Source organism: Mustela erminea, chromosome 6 (assembly GCF_009829155.1).
Source record: "Mustela erminea isolate mMusErm1 chromosome 6, mMusErm1.Pri, whole genome shotgun sequence".
Classification (NCBI taxonomy): domain Eukaryota; kingdom Metazoa; phylum Chordata; class Mammalia; order Carnivora; family Mustelidae; genus Mustela; species Mustela erminea.
In genome coordinates this window covers 19,145,895-19,164,203 of record NC_045619.1, presented here as the reverse complement: position 1 = coordinate 19,164,203, position 18,309 = coordinate 19,145,895, and the positions used below count along the sequence as shown (strand labels likewise).

The window sequence follows — 18,309 nt, the reverse complement described above, 5'->3', positions numbered from 1 at the left end:
GCCAAATCATAAAAATAAAATGGGACTTATGATCCCATCATTTTGAAAGAGTAGGATTTAGTTCTGACATCTTGCAGATTTGTGATATCCTGACTTTTGCTTCAACAATCCTAAATAATACGAGTTTTAGAACATAACTTTTTTTTCCTTTCCACAATGTTTTTAAGTGAAGCAATCCTCAGATAAACTTATTTTCAACAGAAGAAAAACCCTCTTAGCCATATACAAACACAGAAAAACTAAAACTAACTGGGATACATACACGTACACATACACAAAAACAGAACTCATGTTATTTATCAGGGATTAGAAGTTATGACCAATAAAAACTCCTCATTAAACACTGCCTCCTGTGTTAGTCTAATTTAGTTTACTAAGAACAAAGTTTTTTAAGGAAAAAGAGTATCATTACACCATGTAAAGTAATTGAACACAGTAAAGTTTAACAAATGCTTACTCAGGATAACCTGAACACTGCTCCTGAAGCTAAGGGGTAAAAATATTCTTCTCATTTCTGAGACTTTAGTGTCATCATAGTCACCATATTAATTTACAAGTGAAACAACCATTTTGTCTTTTTAAGGATAACACTTCCTGCCTCTCGTTGGCATGAATCCATAAATTTGGTACTTATACAAGCACCATGGGTTATCTTTTCCCAGAACAGTGGTTTTACTGGGTTAATTTCTTCAGATAACTTATATTTGGATAAGTCCTCATTCCAAAGAACCCATTTCCTAAACACCCATACCTTTTCACTCTCCAACCTTAATCATAACCCACCCAATTCCTAAGTCAACTTTCCTAAGTATAAGACAATTTTCAAATACACTGGCTCAATCTGTCATCCCAATATGCATTCCTTATTTTTGGGACACATCCTGAAATGATAGATCTTTACAAATTCTTTTTTCTATCCTGATGCTTTTACAGTTTTCTGTCCCATCACAATCACAGAGATTGTTAAAAGGAAGTATGTCCAAATTACCTGCCCTTTGCCTTTTTGAGTTCCAATCTGCTTATGAAGGGGTAAAGGAAACTATTTCTTGTATTTGGTAATAATATTTTATTGTATCAAATAAACTAACTTGGAAATTGCTTATGCTATTCAATCTTTTCATCTGTACTTTAATCATGTTTAACAGTTTATACCAAATATCTACATGATTACAAAATTTCATTGCACTAAAAAAAATTACCTGCAACATTTCTCTTAAAGCTCATTTTCTTGATTCTGTAAGATACATATTATTAGACATCTTATTAATAAAACACTTGATTAAAAAACATTCACTGGCATTCTTAATTAAAAATAACTTAAATTCCTCAAAATTAGGAAATGTACACCCCTGAAATAAATTAATAATGCCTACAAATCCCTGAACTGTGAGGCAGATGTTTTAGGTGTTTTTATTCACATTAATTTAAGCCTCAAGATAACTCCATGAGACAGTGATTCCTATGGAAATGCAGTTGCAGAGGGCATTAATCCACAAGGACACAGAGTTTGTAGGAAATAATTTCCCTCTATACTTGACTGACAAACAGAACCATAATCTTTTACTCTTCTGAACACATCATGATGTGTCACAAAAACACGATATGGCTGCCCTGCATAATGATAACTTCAATGGTCTTGAGAGGGAATACAGTACTATTGCCACTAGGTGCCATCTCAAAAGTATTTCAGTTTCTTGGTAAAAACGGTGACGATTCATAAAAGGCAGAGGCTGTCGAGATTAAATTATAATTCATTTTCAAGGTAAGCTTTATCCCATACACCATAAAGAACTTCTAAAAATATTGAGATGTCGACTCAAAAGAAATTGGCAGGGGCACCTGGGTGGCTCAGCTGGTTAAGCATCTGCCTTTGGATTGGGTCATGATCCTAGGGTTCTGGGATCGAGCTCTGTGTCAGGCTCTCTGCTCAGCAGGGAGTCTGCTTCTCCCCCTCCCTCTGCTGCTCTGCCTACTTGTGCCCTCTCTGTCAAATAAATACAAAAAATAAAAAGATTTAAAAATAAAGCAAAAACAAAAGAAATTGGCATATAGTAGACAGGGTTGAGTAAATCAGTCACATTTCTAAGAAACTGAAAATCAATTTTTTTTATAAGTTTTTATTTATTTGTCAGAGAGAGCATGAGCAGGGGGAGTGGCAGGCAGAAGGAGAAGCAGGCTCCCTGCTGAGCATGGAGTCCTGTGTGGGACTCAATCTCAGGACCCTAGAATCATGATCTGAGCAGAAGGCAGATCATTAACTGACTGAGCCACCCAGGCATCCCTAAAAATCATTCTTTATATTAAATTGAATAATAATCACTTATAATTACTGAGGAAGTTGTATGACACTTACACATACAGAATGCTAACAAAAATGGATACAACCACACATATACACTGAACCACTTCCAGAATAACACTGAAAGGAAAGACTTTTTCTTACTTTTGTAAATGTTTGTGTCTCTGAGAATTAGGAAAACAGCCTATATTTGAAGTATAGAGGAGGATATACTTTGGATAATCCTGTGATAAAATCACAAATATGTATGTTTCCCTAGTTATCTCTTTTCTACAGCTGCTGAGTTAATTATAGTCTCAAAAGATGATTTAAAAAAACATGGATGTGTTATGTATGTATATATATACACACATAAAGAACAAAGTAGGCAAATGACTTTTCAAACCATTAATATTTTATTTAACAGAAACAACAATTGGGACACTTCTAGAGTTTACAGTGTATTTGATACAAAAATAAGAAATTCTCCAAAATATGTATTAAAAATACAAAGTTTATGGATCTAAGGTACACAGAAAATTTGTTTTACATTTCAGTCACCCAAAACAACAGCTTGTGGTCTCCTCCAATTGCACACAGTGGGAGAGTTCTATGCCAGGAAAGGCCAGATCCGACGGCTACAGAACCAATGAGGACAGGCTACAAAATATGTGAAGAATTTAAGAAACTTATTAAATTACCAAAGTTGATAAAGTAAAAACTACCCTTCAAAAATAAGAAATGCATTGATAAACTGTCTTTGGTTAACATAAAGGAAATAGAATTAAAAATATGCTCCCTCATAGGTGAAATACACATTATTTGTTTGTAGCTGGCTAGAATGAAAGATACAAATAATCTAAGAATAACTGACTTAGCTTAGACTTAAACATTTTTGCAGCCTAAACCAATTAGGTGAATAAATTATTATATTTAAATGAAGAAAGAAATACGAAAAAATAAAATGCTTCTCACATGAACAATGGGAAGAAGGTCTGTTACCACTGGTGATTTAAACACCAAAAATGCTTTCTCTTTCCAATTTAAGCAGATAAGACATTCACAAATGTCTTCAGTTACACATTACAAATTTGGGGGCTATGAGTAAAAAAAGTAGAAAACATGAATTTAAAAACACATATGCCACAAACCAACTCCAAATTACCTGAGGGTGTCCTAAATGATGAATTTGAAACTGGCTTGCAATTTTGCCAGGATAACCAGTGGTTGCAAACAAGTTCTCATTAATTGTGGACCACCTAAGAAAAGACAAAAACACCCATAGTACCCTAGAGATAACTATGAACTTTTCTAAAACTAATTTTTTTTTAAAGATTTTTAAAGACAGACAGAGATCACAAGCAGGCAGAGGGGCAGGCAGAGAGAGAGGAAGGGAAGCAGACTCCCTGCTGAGCAGAGAGCCCAATGTGGGGCCTGATCCCAGGATCCTGGGACCATGACCTGAGCTGAAGGCAGAGGCTTTAACCCACTGAGCCCCCAGGCACCCCTCTAAAACCATTTCTTTTTGCACAAAACCAATATTTATAAGTCTAAATTGTTAATACAATTTTATAATTCGACTGGAAATTTCTGCGAAGTTGGCTATAAATATTTTCTCATTTTGTGAATATTAAATGTTTACCATGTGCCACTTGGTTAAGTTCCAAAGTTACACAAAGTTAGCAGTTCCTTTCTTAAAACCAAAGGAGACAATGTGGTGGGGATATAAACAAGGCATCAGACAAATATAAAGTATTTCACAGTGCAATACATTAAAAAAATTAATATCCTTATTGACATTTGCTAGAAAAATTAGTTATAAATTCATGTATTTAAACACCTAGAATATTTATATATCTGATTACTTAAGTTTCAAGATATCCTAGACATTGAAATATAGTTAAGTTAATGAATCAAAAAGTGTTAATATAGCTCCAGCAACATGCCTAGCAGTATAAGTGGAGTGGGGAAGATACATGAAAAAAGGAAGGATTTGTTGACACACACACACACAGGCTAAAGTCTAATTAATATTTTTATTTGGGCAGACATTACTAGTTGCTGTCCAATAGCCTTTCTGCCTTTCTTCCACGCTAAATGAACTCCAAACTACATTCCAACAGTGTGACTGAGCAGAAGGGGATGATATGTACTGATATCAATCCCTAATAAAAGAGGAGTGCTCCTTCTTTTCCTCTTTGGACACGCTTATATGCAGCTATGACGCCTGGAACTCTGGTAGTCATCTTGTGACTATGAAGCAACAAGCCGGAAGCTGCCACTGGGGACATAGAGGGAAAGGGCTGAACTCCTGTTGGCACTGATGAGCTACTGAGCCAGTCCTGAGACTGGCTCCTTCAGAAGCATTCATGTCTCTGTGATGTGCTCACATTTTTAAAATAGGAGTGTATCTTACAATCTATGGCACCTTACATTTTGATGAATATATATATTTTTAATGTGTACAAAAAATGATGTTGTGCCCAAGTCCTATAATTTTATTGGGGGTACTTTAGATTTGATGAAATACAGCATATAAGAAATACACTACTTGTTTTAGTCTTGGTTAGTAAGTTTTCATGTTAGTTAAAGTTAAAAGCACCCTAGTCACTACATTATACAATGAAATACTAGGCAAAGGTCAATGAGAAAGAACAAGGTAGACATGTATATTAATTTTAATAGGAAAAAAGTCACAGATACACAATACAGTGTGTTTTCACTAAAAGCACAACAACGACATTTATATGCATAAACGTGGGCCCACCTACATTTTACATCTTTATTAAAACAAAATATAAGGAAGTATATACTCCAGATTGTTGGTGTTTGTTGAATGGTAATGTGTTTTGTATTTTATAAAATTCTTCAAAGAAAATATTGGAAAGCGAATCACTCCCTTACCCAGACCAAAAGACAAAAGCAAAAGGCTTAGTTAGGAAAGCAAAACAACCATTTATAAAACAATCAGAAAACAAACGCCAAAATATCCCCAACTCCTCAGTGCAAAGGAGAGAATTGGGAAAGTATGGTGACATAGCATGTGACAAAGTAACCAAATTAAAAAAATTAAATATAACTTGAACAAAAATGTTACATTACCTGAATAAGCAGGCTTGATCCATGTGGACAGGTCTCTTATCTTGAGGATAACTGAAGGGTAACATAATGTATTTTATGAATTTATGTTCTGGTCTCAAATAGAGGAAATTAAATTAAGGTTTTAATAGCATTTTCTCTTTAAAGGACACAAGGCCCAATGTACTTAAACTGTCACAAAATTCTAAATAAGCCCTGGATGAACACAGATGAAATACAGAGATAGAGACATAGAGACAGACACGATTTAGAACTGTTACAGAACACCATCATTCAAGTCAATGTTTTTCTTCTTTTTTTTAATGTAAATAAACATTGCTCAATGATTTTTTTCTTTGTGTTGTTCTTCCTGGGCTACTCTCAAAGTAAATCTGCAAAGCATGGGCATCTATCTCTCTTATGTAAAAACCCACAGCTCTGGTCCTTTTGCAAGATAGACTTGTTTCTGCTCTATAGTGAGGCTCAAGTATACAAGAATGGCTCCATGGATCAGTCAACAATAGTGACTGACTTTTGGGGTATGCAACAGACAGCTGTTAAGGAAGTACCTGGATCGAGTAATATCCCAAATTAACCAATCATTTCCTGCAACAGCTCCAACTTTGAAGGTATTTTTTAAGCACCAATGGGCTGACATTAATGGCATCTGTTCTGATTCAAGAGATAAAATAGCCTGTTGAGTCAAAAGATCATAAAACCGGATTGTTCCATTCTTCTCTGCAACCATCAGCTGTAAGGACAGAAAAAATTCACCTAATTCACTAGCCAAATCTGAGGCAGTAATTCAACATTATATATAATATGTAAACATCTGCATATATTACAAACGGAACATCAAGTGCAAATGAAATAAGAGAGGCCTATGTAAAAATCTCTGTCAAATATTAAAAAACTCGGAGAAAACTGGTGAAAGAAAGACCCAGGAAAGTTGAGTACAATTTTAAATGATGATGTATGGTTACTAGGAAAAAATAAGTCCAAAGAATCATTCTGGGGAAAGTTATAGCTTTAAGTTATGTTGTCTAGAAAGGACAGCTAAGTGTGTATTTCTCAACAGAGCTATATTATGTGTTACACACCCTTATGTGATGTGAGATTGTTTCCAGAATGGAAGGAAGCATGACGTTAGGAACACAGACTGACCAGAAGAGCAACGCTGCTTCCTTCATTTAAAAGCTAAATGGTCAAATTACAAGTCTTCAATTGGCAGCTTTCTCCTTTCTAAAATGTGTATGTGAGGATAAGAATAGCTACAGTATTGTTGTGGTGAATAAGTGAGTATTATAGGGGGATGTCTGGGTGAGCATGTGACTCTTGATCTCGGGGTTGTGAGTTCAAGCCCCACAAGTTAGGTGTAGAGATCATCACTTAAAAAAAATAAAATCTTAAAAAAGTAATACATGTAAAGCACCTAGTACTATGCTTGTCACAAAGCAGCCACTCACTCAATAAACAGTACTCTTCAATATTTCCTTTATTTTAAAATACTAATGATTTAAGATGTTGAATAATGAACTTGTCTGCTTCCTTCCTTCCCTGATCCCCCTCTTCTTCCTTCCCTTCCTATCTAAGAAATATTTTTTTTTAAAAGATTTTATTTATTTATTTGACAGATGACAAGTAGGCAGAGAGGCAGGCAGAGAGAGACAGGAGGAAGGAGGCTCCCTGCTGAGTTTAGAGCCCGATGCAGGGCTCGATCCCAGGACCCTGGGGTCATGACCTGAGCTAAAGGCAGAGGCTTACCCCAGTGAGCCACCCAGGCGCCCCTCTAAGAAATATTTTATCAATGCAAAAATAATTATAAGATAAATTTCCATTTTATAAAATATTAACATGTGAAAAAATTTATTTCTTAGACTCAAAGAAGCAAGGCATTAGGATACCTATTTGTGGGGGTTAAGGTAAAGAGATTGCTATGAATAGATATGTAGCTGTTGCCCAAATAAAATGGCTTAAAGACTCCTTACATTTTCTGTAAAGTTCTCACTTTTACAGAATGTTTTTGTAATTCTGATTATATTACAGTGCAAACATTCCTGAAGGTGTGAAGTACCAGTGGTGGCCTGGAAACAATGAGAGACTTAGTGTCAATAATCCTGGTTTCTACTAATCTTTTGAGTGACCTAGAGTTTGCTCTTTTCCTATCTGTGAAATGCGGGATAATTATACCAGACTCAAGATGTTTCTATACAGCTATAATGTGATATTGTACATTAACAGTATTTTCCTAAACCCATAAAACGCCATTAAAGTATTACTACTACTTCTAGTAACACAGATCATGTCTGGCTTGGGACTACAGGCAGTCATTCTATTATTCATCATCGAAGAGACCTTTACCGAGCATCTACCTCCACCTTCCCCCACTGCCCACACATAGAGTTGAGTCTTACTATTCATGGTAGGTAGAGCCTATTATGTTGCTGTGAATGAGGAATTGGTGAATACTGAACATTGATCCTGGGGAAAATAAAGTGTTTGGTTCTTGTGAGTCTCTGAGCATAACATTTTTTGTCAACTGACCAATGCATAATCTGGTCTTATGTATGTTTAAAGATAACATTTCATATATACTGATTCATTAACATAGTGAGAACTCAGAGCCGTGGTGCCCAGGTGGTACAGTCAGTTAAGTGCCTGACTCTTGGTTTTGGCTCAGGTCTGATCTCAGGTTCTTGAGATCAAGCACCGCATCAGGCTCTGCACTCAGTGTGGACTACGCTTGAGTTCCTCTTTTTCTCCCTATGACCCTCCTGCCCTCTCCAAAATACAATGAACAAATCTTAAATAAAACAAAACAAAACCCAAAACCCAAACCTCACAGTCAACAGCACTATAGCTCATGCTTGAATAAAGCTTATCTAACACCATATTATTTTCTCCATAAAGCACATCACTGCCTTCTGGCACTTAGGAACCCTAGACTGCACTTTAGCACTTATGCTTTATGCTTGGGGGACCATTTTACATGGTGAAATCACTAACAAAAAGCACAAAAACGTGCTCAAAAATAGACCACAAATAGGACACTTCTTTAGAGTATGAGAGCTAAAACAAGAAGGCAGAGTGCTGGCCTCATTCAGCCTTAGCTGAAAATGTGCACATTAGTCGACTAAAATTTCTTATTGCTCTGAGCATGTCTGCAACTGTGAAATGCCATGAGTACTGATTTTGGGGTTATAAATAAATTTCAGTGAGTAGATGAACTTGCAGATACAGAATCTGCGAATAATGAAGATGAATTATATATAATACATAGTATTTATGCAAAATACTATGCTAATTTCAACAGAAGTCAAAAGTAAAAGATGATCTTTGATATAAAGAAATTTCCCATCTAGAGGAGAGAATTAGGGAAAAAAAACTGACCATAGAATATAAATAGAATATGGGTAGTTTTTCCATTATGAGATTCTTAATAGAAAAGGTAGAATCTAAAACTATTCTCTAATAGGCAGAATATTAAAATAATACTAATTCTACTGCCAACAACATCAGGTCAGTGACATATACAACAAAAACAAATGCAACACTGAGCTTTATATGCCCTGCCTTACTGAATCCTCATAACCACTGTATGAAAAAATTACTGTCATTAATCCCATTTTTCAGAAGAGGAGACTGAGGCACAGAGTGACAAAGGTAACTTGAAGTCTCACTGCTAGCCTGTGGCAGAGCCTGCAACTGCACTCATCAATAAAAGTGGAGCCAGTAACAGTACCTATTTCATAGTTTGGTATGAGTTAATATATGTAAAGCACTTAGAATAGTCTTAGCACAGAACAGGCTAAAAAAAAAACTGTTATTATTATAGGTTGAAGTCAGATTGAAAACTCAGTTCTTAGTTATTTATCTTTTTTCAACTGTGCTCAACTGTAATGATAGATTTTTTTTATTTTTTTGGTTGAAAGCAAATAGAGTAAAAAAGTTAAATAAGTTTGAGAACTGCTAGAGCTAAAAAGTTTACAGGGGAACTTTTCCTTTAGGACTTCTCAGAACTATAAACAGAGTATGCACTGAATTTTCAGAGGGAATATATCTTTTGTAGTACAGAACACTAGTACTTGAATCAGAGTAAGCTCAAATCTTTGACTGTGTGGCCTTGGACAAACGACTTATTAACTTTTCGGTGTTTCAGTCTTCTTATCTATAAAATGGACAGAAAAATGTTACCAACCTCAGAGTGTTTTGAGAGAATTACATTAGAACACATGTAAAATACTCAGCATAGTTCCTGGCGCTCAGACAGCATTCATCAAGTGCTGGTTATTATACCCCATTTGATTTAGCAGCAATCCACTCCCTTAGAGTCAGAGACTCAGATCTGATTCCGTAACATCCTCAACTCTTGGTTCTATTATTACTACCTGGTAAAATCCTAGTTCCAACTGTGGTCAATTAGATTTAAGATCTTAATTTCTTGGGATGCCAGTGTTATCAGTTGGTTATGCGGCTGCCATTGGCTGAGGTCATGATCCCAGGGTCCTGGGATTGAGTCCCACATCAGGCTCGCAACTCAAGTGGGAGCCTGCTTCTTCTTCTGCCTGTTCTCCCTGCTCACTCGCTCTATCTTGCTCTCTCTGACAAATAATTAAATAAAATCCTTAAAAAAAGAAATAAATTATTGAGATCTTTTGACTTTGTATCTTTTATTAACTATCAAATGCTAGTATTTGCTTTTTGCTTTCCAGATTATGTGTGTAGTTCACACCTCATATGATTTTCATTAGAATTCTATGAGACAGATAGTCATGGACCCATCTCTCTCTTCTCTAGCTGCCTCGTTTTTATCCAGGCTAAGCAAAATAGAACAAAATGGGCTTGACTGGATACATCAGATTACAGAGAGCCACCAGATCGGTTAGTAGTAATAAGTGTTAATAATGACAAGAAACTCAAATTGATCAAGTGCTTATTATGTGCTAGGTTCTCTTTAAGGACTTTTTAAGAGTTCACTCACTTAGTCTTCATGAGTTTCCCTTTTACAAGAAGAAGAGGTAAAGGCAGTGATTGAGAGAGCTTTTGCAACTTGCCTGAAAACACATAGCTTGTAAGTGGTGGAACTGGGATATGACTCCAGGCAGTTATCTCAAGAGGCCATACTTTTTTTTTTTTTTTTTAAATATGTTTACTTATTTATTTGAGAGAGACACAGTGAGAGAGAGAACACAAGTAGGGGGAGTGGGAGAGGGAGAAGCAGGCTTCCCACTGAGCCTGATGTGGGGCTTGATCCCAGGACCCCAGAATCATGACCTGAGCCGAAGGCAGATGCTTAATGACTGAGCCACCGAGGCACCCCAAGAGACCATACTCTTAATCACTTCTGTGTTGCCTTTCTGTATTTTAGGTTTTTGAGTATAGGGGAGACATGATGAAACCGGTATTTTAACGTTCAAAACTTTTGAAGTAGCGGTAAGCCCTGGCAGGAGTTACTTGTGGGAACAGAAAGGTGAAGAATGCACCTTAATGACAAAGAAAGTGGTCTAGTAATATGTTCCTAAGGAAGGAAAAGTTGAAAACCTGGAAAAGTTTGCATACATGGGGTGAAGACATTAAAAGCGATTTCAGGATTTTGAGTGTATGTGACCTACAGCACGGACTTCTAAACAGTCTGAAGTCACGAAAACAATAAGAGAAAGGAGGTGGGGTGGGATGGAGTTTTAATGATAGAAGAAAAACAGAAATTAACTTAAAGCATATGGAGGAAAGCGATCTGAATCACAAGCATTAAGATTCAAGTTTCGGTATAGAAGTTGTAAGAAAAGTTCTGGTTTCTCATCTAGGTCACAGATTTTAAAAAGCAGCCCATTTGGATGTCAAATACATAAAGACAGAAAGCAGGTTAATGGTTGCTGGTGGTGGTGGGCAGAGCTCGGTATAGGTTTTCTTTCAGAGTTCATGAAAATATTCTAAAATTAAATACTAGTACTGTTTGCACTCTGTAAATATACTATAAAATACTGAACTGTAGACTTTAAAAGGGTGGATTTATAGCATATTGCCTATATCTCAATGAAGTTATTAGAAAAAGAAACAACAAAAAAAGTAGCTTATCTGGGGTATCTGCGTGGTTCAGTCAGTTAAGCATCCAACTCTAGATTTTAGCTCAGGTCATGATTTCAGGGTTGGGAGACAGCCCCATGTCAGGCTCCATGCCCAGCATGGATTTTCTCTCTCTGGGGCATCTGGGTGGCTCAGTCAGTTAAGTGTCTGCCTTTGGCTCAGGTCATGATCCTGGAGTCCCAGGATCAAGCCCCAGATGGGTCTCCCTGCTCAGCAGGGAGTCTGCTTTTCTGTCTGCCCCTCACCCCTGCTTGTGTTCTCTCTTAAATAAAATCTTAAAAAAAAAAAAAAAGATTCTCTCTCTCCCCCCTCCCACTGCCCTTCCTGCTCTCTCTAGGGAAAAAAAAAAGGTAGTCTATTGTATTTATACATGGTGATATTAACATTTGGTTAGAATCCCTGTTATAGTTCATGTAGACTCACCACTACAGGGGGGAAATCTTGCCTAAAATAAAATATAGGACCTGGCTTCAAAAACATTACTTATACATGTAACAATCCCTACATATGTAATATGAATAAATTGGAAAATTTTACTCATGCACATATACAGAGTGTCCAGTTCTACTGAAGAAAGATCCAACCTGCCTGAAACAAATTTTCATGGTATCCTAAGGTTCAGAAAATATACTTAACATAGTCTGGAACATCTCAGCTCAGGATTACCTCCTCTGTGAAGGCTATCAGCAGATCTGATTAATTCTTTCTTATGTAATTGATCTACTTACTAGATTTTTTTTATTCCAACAGTTAAAACACTTAAAATCTGTGTTGCTGTATTTACAGGTTTTTCTTTATTATAAGCCCATCATTGTGCAATGTAAGGGCAGGGGCTTTATTCATTTTTTTACCCTCTCTCACACCTAAAGGGCACAGTGTTGGTAAAAACTACATCTTCCAACAATTCACAAATACATGGTAAAAGAAGTGTTGGCAAAGGAGAAAGAAAAAGGGAAGATACATGCAGAGATGCTCAAGAGGACTAGAATAATGAATCTTTAAAGATCAAGTGAGCAGGGTTTCAAGATAGAAGTGACAGAAATGGGTTTTCTATAAAATGAGGGTGATCATAGCTGCTATCTCATAAGGTTGCCATGAGGATTAAGTGAGCTAATATAAAAAGCTGACAATGAGCCAAGTATATTTAGTATTATACAAGCGTTTCCTATAATTAAATCAAGCTTATCTTTTTGTAGTACAACTATGAGGATGGAAAAGAGTCAATGGAGAAGCACAAAGACATTAGAAAGCTATAAAAGCAAGATGCCTAGGGAACTGGCATGAGATCTATACAGCTAAAGAATTAACTTTAACAAGATGAACATGGTAACTTATTTTTTTAAAAATTTTTTTAAATTTTAATTTATTTCTTAAATTTCTTTTCAGTGTTCCAGAATTCATTGTTTATGCACCATACCTACTGATACATGTAATACGTGCCCTCCACAATACCCACCACCATGGAACACGGTAACTTCTTAGCTTCTAGGGAAAGATCAAATAGAGTGATGCCAGAGCAGATACTGGCAAATGAGAGAACTTTTGTTCAATGAGTCCTATTCTCTCAATGAAGTAAGAATTAAGGTCAATTGATAATAACTTCTAGTGTACTTTTAGAATTTTAGAAAGCTCTACTCTGAATAGGAGTTGAATACCACTGCAGCCAGCTCAAATTTGTCAGTGATGCTTTCTGTCTACATATTATAGCTTCAAGCATGGATTTTAACTTTTTTTTTTAAATGAATATTGCTACTAGATAGACTGGGCATCTGTTTTTAGATTGCAATCTTCAAAAGGGCAGGAAAAATGTACTCTGAAAAATGTCATTTATGGATGATGGTTGTAAAATAAAAACTTAATTATACAGAGATTTTAAGTTACAGAATTCTACACTAGTCTGATGCATTTATGACAATTAGAGTCTCTGAGGTAGAAAAAGTAATTGATTTTTCTCCTCTATATATGCATGTATTACACCTGTATATGTCTTCTCAGCTTAATAAAAGAAAACCAAGTTATAAATACCAACCTTAAAACTTTCCTCAGGATGCCAGCACACACTCATTCCAGGGGAATGAAGAACAAAATGAGCTGTCTGCATTCCTTCCAAGTTCCAAATCCTAATAAAAGAATAGAATATAATGTTAAATATTTTTGCTATATCACTACTAAAATAAAAATGACACTCCCATCAATTAATTCAAAGCTATTAACTAGAGATTATACTATATAGATATTTATAGCTAAAGTATATGTTTAAAAAAAACTGAAAGCAGTATGAAGAAGTTTTAACATACTCAGTCATGGAAAACCAATCACATACATTTTCTAATTTAACACTGTAACACAGTAACCAAATTAAACTATTCATATAATCTTTATTTTGTGGGCAGTATCTTGAAGTTTCCAGTTCACTAAATAGGTTGCCTTCCTACTTCAGTAGTCATTTCAGTAACGGTTTCTGCCAGGGGTGCTTAACACATCCTACCCCCAATACTCCCATTTTCCAAAATAATGTATAAAGAAGCTAGTATGAGGTGATGTGACGTGAATTTAGGGAGATAATTTCCATACTTGTTTAATTCCTTCTGCTTTTGGCTTTCCATGCCAGGGGCTGCTTCTTATCTTATACCTTCTCTGATCTGGCTTACTTCCCCAATTCTGCTTATTAAAGGTGATTGATTGAAAGCCACCAGAGTAAAGGTTGGTTGAAGGAACAGATACCTGATTCTTCCTACTCCTCCTCACACTTACAAATCCATAGTAACAAGGACCAAGCTACTCGCTAACATGGCTTTCTATCTAAATTTCTTTCCCAACCTCATAGCAGAGATCAAGACTTAGAAATCTCAATAATGGCACTTTACTGTGAAAAGTGCTACTCCCCATCCAGACTGCTAGTTGTCCAGCTCATCCTTCACACTCAGCCAGTTATATCTCACAGTTATAGGTACAGAGTGTGGCAGAGTTAGCATGGCAGGAGGCAGAAGTGCTGAGTGGTTGGCAAAGTACCCACAGAATTCTGGTCTTTAAGAATTTAAATTAAGAATTAAAACAGCTCATCAAAATGCCTTAGACCTTTTCTTCTAGGGTTTATAGTTTATATCCCATTAGGGACCACAAAATAATTTCAACAAACTTAAGGAGTATACATTTGAAGTTTAGGGAAAGATTTACTTCAAAAACAATAGACATATGTTTTGAACATTGCTGTTATTCTGTGCTAAAGCATATTATTTGAAATATTTTTTCTTTCTTATAGAAATTATAGGATCTTCAATCATGAAATATTATAGTCACATATAAACAAACACAAATGTTTTTCAAAATGATTATCTATTTGATTAAATAATTTAGAAGCATACTCTTTTTCTTTTGCCAAATCAACACTTTTCATCTATATTTACTATACAAGGGAAACAATTATAATTTAATTGAAGAGGGAATCACATTTACCAATAGTTTGTGCAATTGTGTTTCACTTCCCACAATGAATAAGATTATTAATTATGGCAACTGAATATTTCTTTCTTCTCTATTGCCTCTTGCATAATAAAGTGCTGGGCTAGCATATATTTTACCACTATTGAAATAGTAGGAATGTCTTGCAAATTCAGTGAGTCTCACGGGGGAATGGTCTAAAGGCTCCATTCTTTCGAACCTTTTCATCATTTTTTTCCTTTCAAATGAAGAAAACCAAAGAGGTAGAAATTATGAATAAGGACATTCTACAAAAATAGGCCAATTAATTGTGTTTTAATTTGGTCCAATGAACCAAATTTTAGTCTAATTTTTAAATAGTATTTTATCCTAACAGAACCTGATGCTTAAAAACAAAACAAAAAAAAACCTGACTTAAAAAAATGAGGAGGGTGATCCAGATTACTTTATAGGACTAGGATAAAGTGATTTATGGTTTATATTTATGTGCTTATTAAATAATTCTCAGTGGTTGCATAATCTAAGTACTAAGTATGCAAAATACAACAAATTGGGCTGAAATGAGTTATAACTAAATAAGCTACAGATGGTATACTTTAAGTTGTTAAGTCTTATTTCCCTTTTTGATTGATTCCATAATTAAGTTCTTCTCAAATCCCTTTGTAGAGCTCAACTCATTTTTCTGTCATTACTTCATGGCTCATCTAGTTAATATTAGTTCCATCAGATAAAATCACATTCTTTTATTTTTTGATACATTTTTTTGCAGTTCACCATACATCATAAAAAACACATAAATCTTAAGCACACAGCTCAGAGAATATAGCACTCAATTAAGAAAGAGTATTTCCAGAACTCCAAAAGTCATCCTGGGCTTCCTTCTGATCTTCTTTGCTCTCTCACAAAAAGCACCTAATATCCTGACTTTTCACAAAATTGTGTACCTTTGCCTGGTTTGAACATCATAAAATGGAATCATGTAGTACGTATTTTCTTGGTCTGGCACCTATCACTTATCATTAGATTTTGTGAGATTTACTAACATTGTTGCATGTTGTTATTTTCTGTTCACTTGTTGCTGTAGATAGTATTCCATTAATTAAATACACTGTAATGTATTTACCTACTGTACTGTTGATACTTAGGCTGTTTCCAGTTTTGGTCATTGTTAATAATGCTGCTGTAAATCTTCTTGTATGTTTCTTAGTGAATATACTCACATCCCCCCACCCCCAACACACAAACACACACACCCCTGCTGAGTATATATACCTACGCATGGAATTGATGGATTATAGCTTACAAATATGTTGAACTCCAGCAGGTATTGTCAAATAGCTTTCCAGACTGGCCATACCTTATTTTTTCCTCTCATACTGCTTTTAATTACCAATGGAAAAAACCTACACTTTCTCTGACAAATTTACGATAAAAACAATCTTAAAACAATCATTTGGCAAAATGTGCAACTTTTCAGTTGGTCTTACTTGTAAGGTAGATTTTTCAAATCTTCCCCTTTTTCTTGCATATTATGTTATTTTCACGTATCCATGTATGGATTAATTTGCACAAATTTTAAGATGTAGTGAATACAATATGTAGTCAAAGCTCTTAACTCACTTCCTTCTGACAGACTCTTCCTTTTTCCCTCTATAGAATTGACAGGAACAAGGCTATTTTCTAATAGGTTCACATGTACATTTGTTGTAGACTTAAAGAGGAAAGATGGTTTTTTTTTTTTTTTACTTAGTAAACCACTGTATGGGGTATAAACCCATGCCTATTTATTAGTACAATTACACAACTAGTATTATGTAAGCTGATAGGATATGAATGCGAAAGCTATTTCAATGAAACTAAGTTGATGGCAACTAACTAAAGGTAAATTTCTAACTTAAAAATGCTCTTAAATTAGGAAGGTATGTCAGTTACAAAAGATTAAGCAATCAAAGTTTTTACTTTGATATGTGTTCACTATAGTCACTACCATGGGTGTGATTCATGCAAAAAAAAAAGTCCAGTGCTAATCATCAGACCCATAAATTATGGAAAAATAGATGTCTTAGCTTAAAATTTAAAAATTGGCAATAAGCAATTGATAAATTTTCATCCATATCTTGTGTATTAAAATAAGGTAGGTAGACAATCTCTTAAAATGATTTCCTGAGTTAATTCATATTTTTTGAGACTAGATTAGCTTAATTAATTAAATTTTAATTTCGATGTAGTTAATATTCAGTCATATATTAGTTTCAGGTGTACAATATAGTGATTTAACAGTTCCATATATTACTCATGCTCAGCAAGGTAAGTGTACTCTCAATCCCCTTTACCTATTTCATACATCCCCTGATACATCTCACCTCTAGTAACTATCAATTTGTTCTCTGTAGTTAAGAGTCTGATTCTTGATTTGTCTCTCTCTCATTTTTTACCCCCTTGATTTGTTTCTTAAATTCCATGAGTGACATCATATGGTATTCATCTTTCTGACTTACTTCGCTTAGCACTATATTCTCTAGCTCCAAGTACTATATATATTATACGTATACACATATACAAACACACACCACACCTTCTTTATCCTTTCATCTATTGATGGACACTTGGCCTGCTTCCATAGTTTGGCTATCATAAGTAATGTTTCAGTAAACACGGGGGTGCATGTATCTTTTCACATTAGTGTTTTTGCATTCTTTGGGTAAATACCCAGTAGTGGGATTCCTGGGTTGTAGGACAGTTCTATTTCTAATTTTTTGAGGAACCTCCATATTGTCTTCCACAGTGGCTGCAGAAGTTTGCTGTCCTAACTCACAGTGCCTGAGGGTTCCTTTTCCCCCGCATCCTTGCCAACACTTGTTTCTTGAGTTTTTGATTTTAGCCATTCTGAAAGGTGTGAGGTGTTATCTCACTATGGTTTTGATTTACATTTCCTTGATGAGTGATGCTGAGCATCTTATCTTGTGTCTGTGGGCCACCCGTATGTCTTCTCTCAAGAAATGTCTCTTCATGTCTTCTGCCCATTTTTAATTATTTTTTTTTTGGTGTTGAGTTGTATAAGTTCTTTATATATTTTGGATACTAATCCTTTATCAGATGTGTCATTTGCAAATATCTTCTCCCATTCAGTAGGTTGTATTTTAGTTTTGTGATTGCGTTTACTGACTTTGATTATTTAACAAACTGTAGGTCTAGACCATATCAGATGAGAGTTTCTAATGTAACAAAAAACAAATTAATAAATTTGAAAATTCATATCAATATTTTCAAATTTATTGCTAATAAATTTGTTTATAATGAGTAAAGCTACTTAAAGTTAGTTACAACCACAGCAGCATACTTTTCAATGAAGAAGTATGTCACAAAAAAAGAAAAGCTCTTAGGATTCATAACCTTCTTAATAGATGTACTCAAGCACATGGAAAGGT

The 18,309-nt window shown here is 35.1% G+C and overlaps 1 protein-coding gene across 2 annotated transcripts in view; it reads right to left on the bottom strand.

The window, feature by feature from the left end:
* Positions 1-2,671: 2,671 nt before the first annotated feature.
* Positions 2,672-18,309, bottom strand: part of NUP37 (nucleoporin 37) — a 43,553-nt gene continuing 27,915 nt past the window's right edge. For both annotated transcript variants that reach the window (XM_032346589.1, XM_032346588.1), the window contains 5 exons: positions 13,470-13,560; positions 5,926-6,107; positions 5,381-5,431; positions 3,444-3,537; positions 2,672-2,938 (listed from right to left, as the gene is read on the bottom strand). In XM_032346589.1, the coding sequence (XP_032202480.1) occupies positions 2,825-2,938; positions 3,444-3,537; positions 5,381-5,431; positions 5,926-6,107; positions 13,470-13,560 (532 nt within the window). In that variant the 3' untranslated portion in view covers positions 2,672-2,824. The remainder of the gene's footprint in view (positions 2,939-3,443; positions 3,538-5,380; positions 5,432-5,925; positions 6,108-13,469; positions 13,561-18,309) is intronic.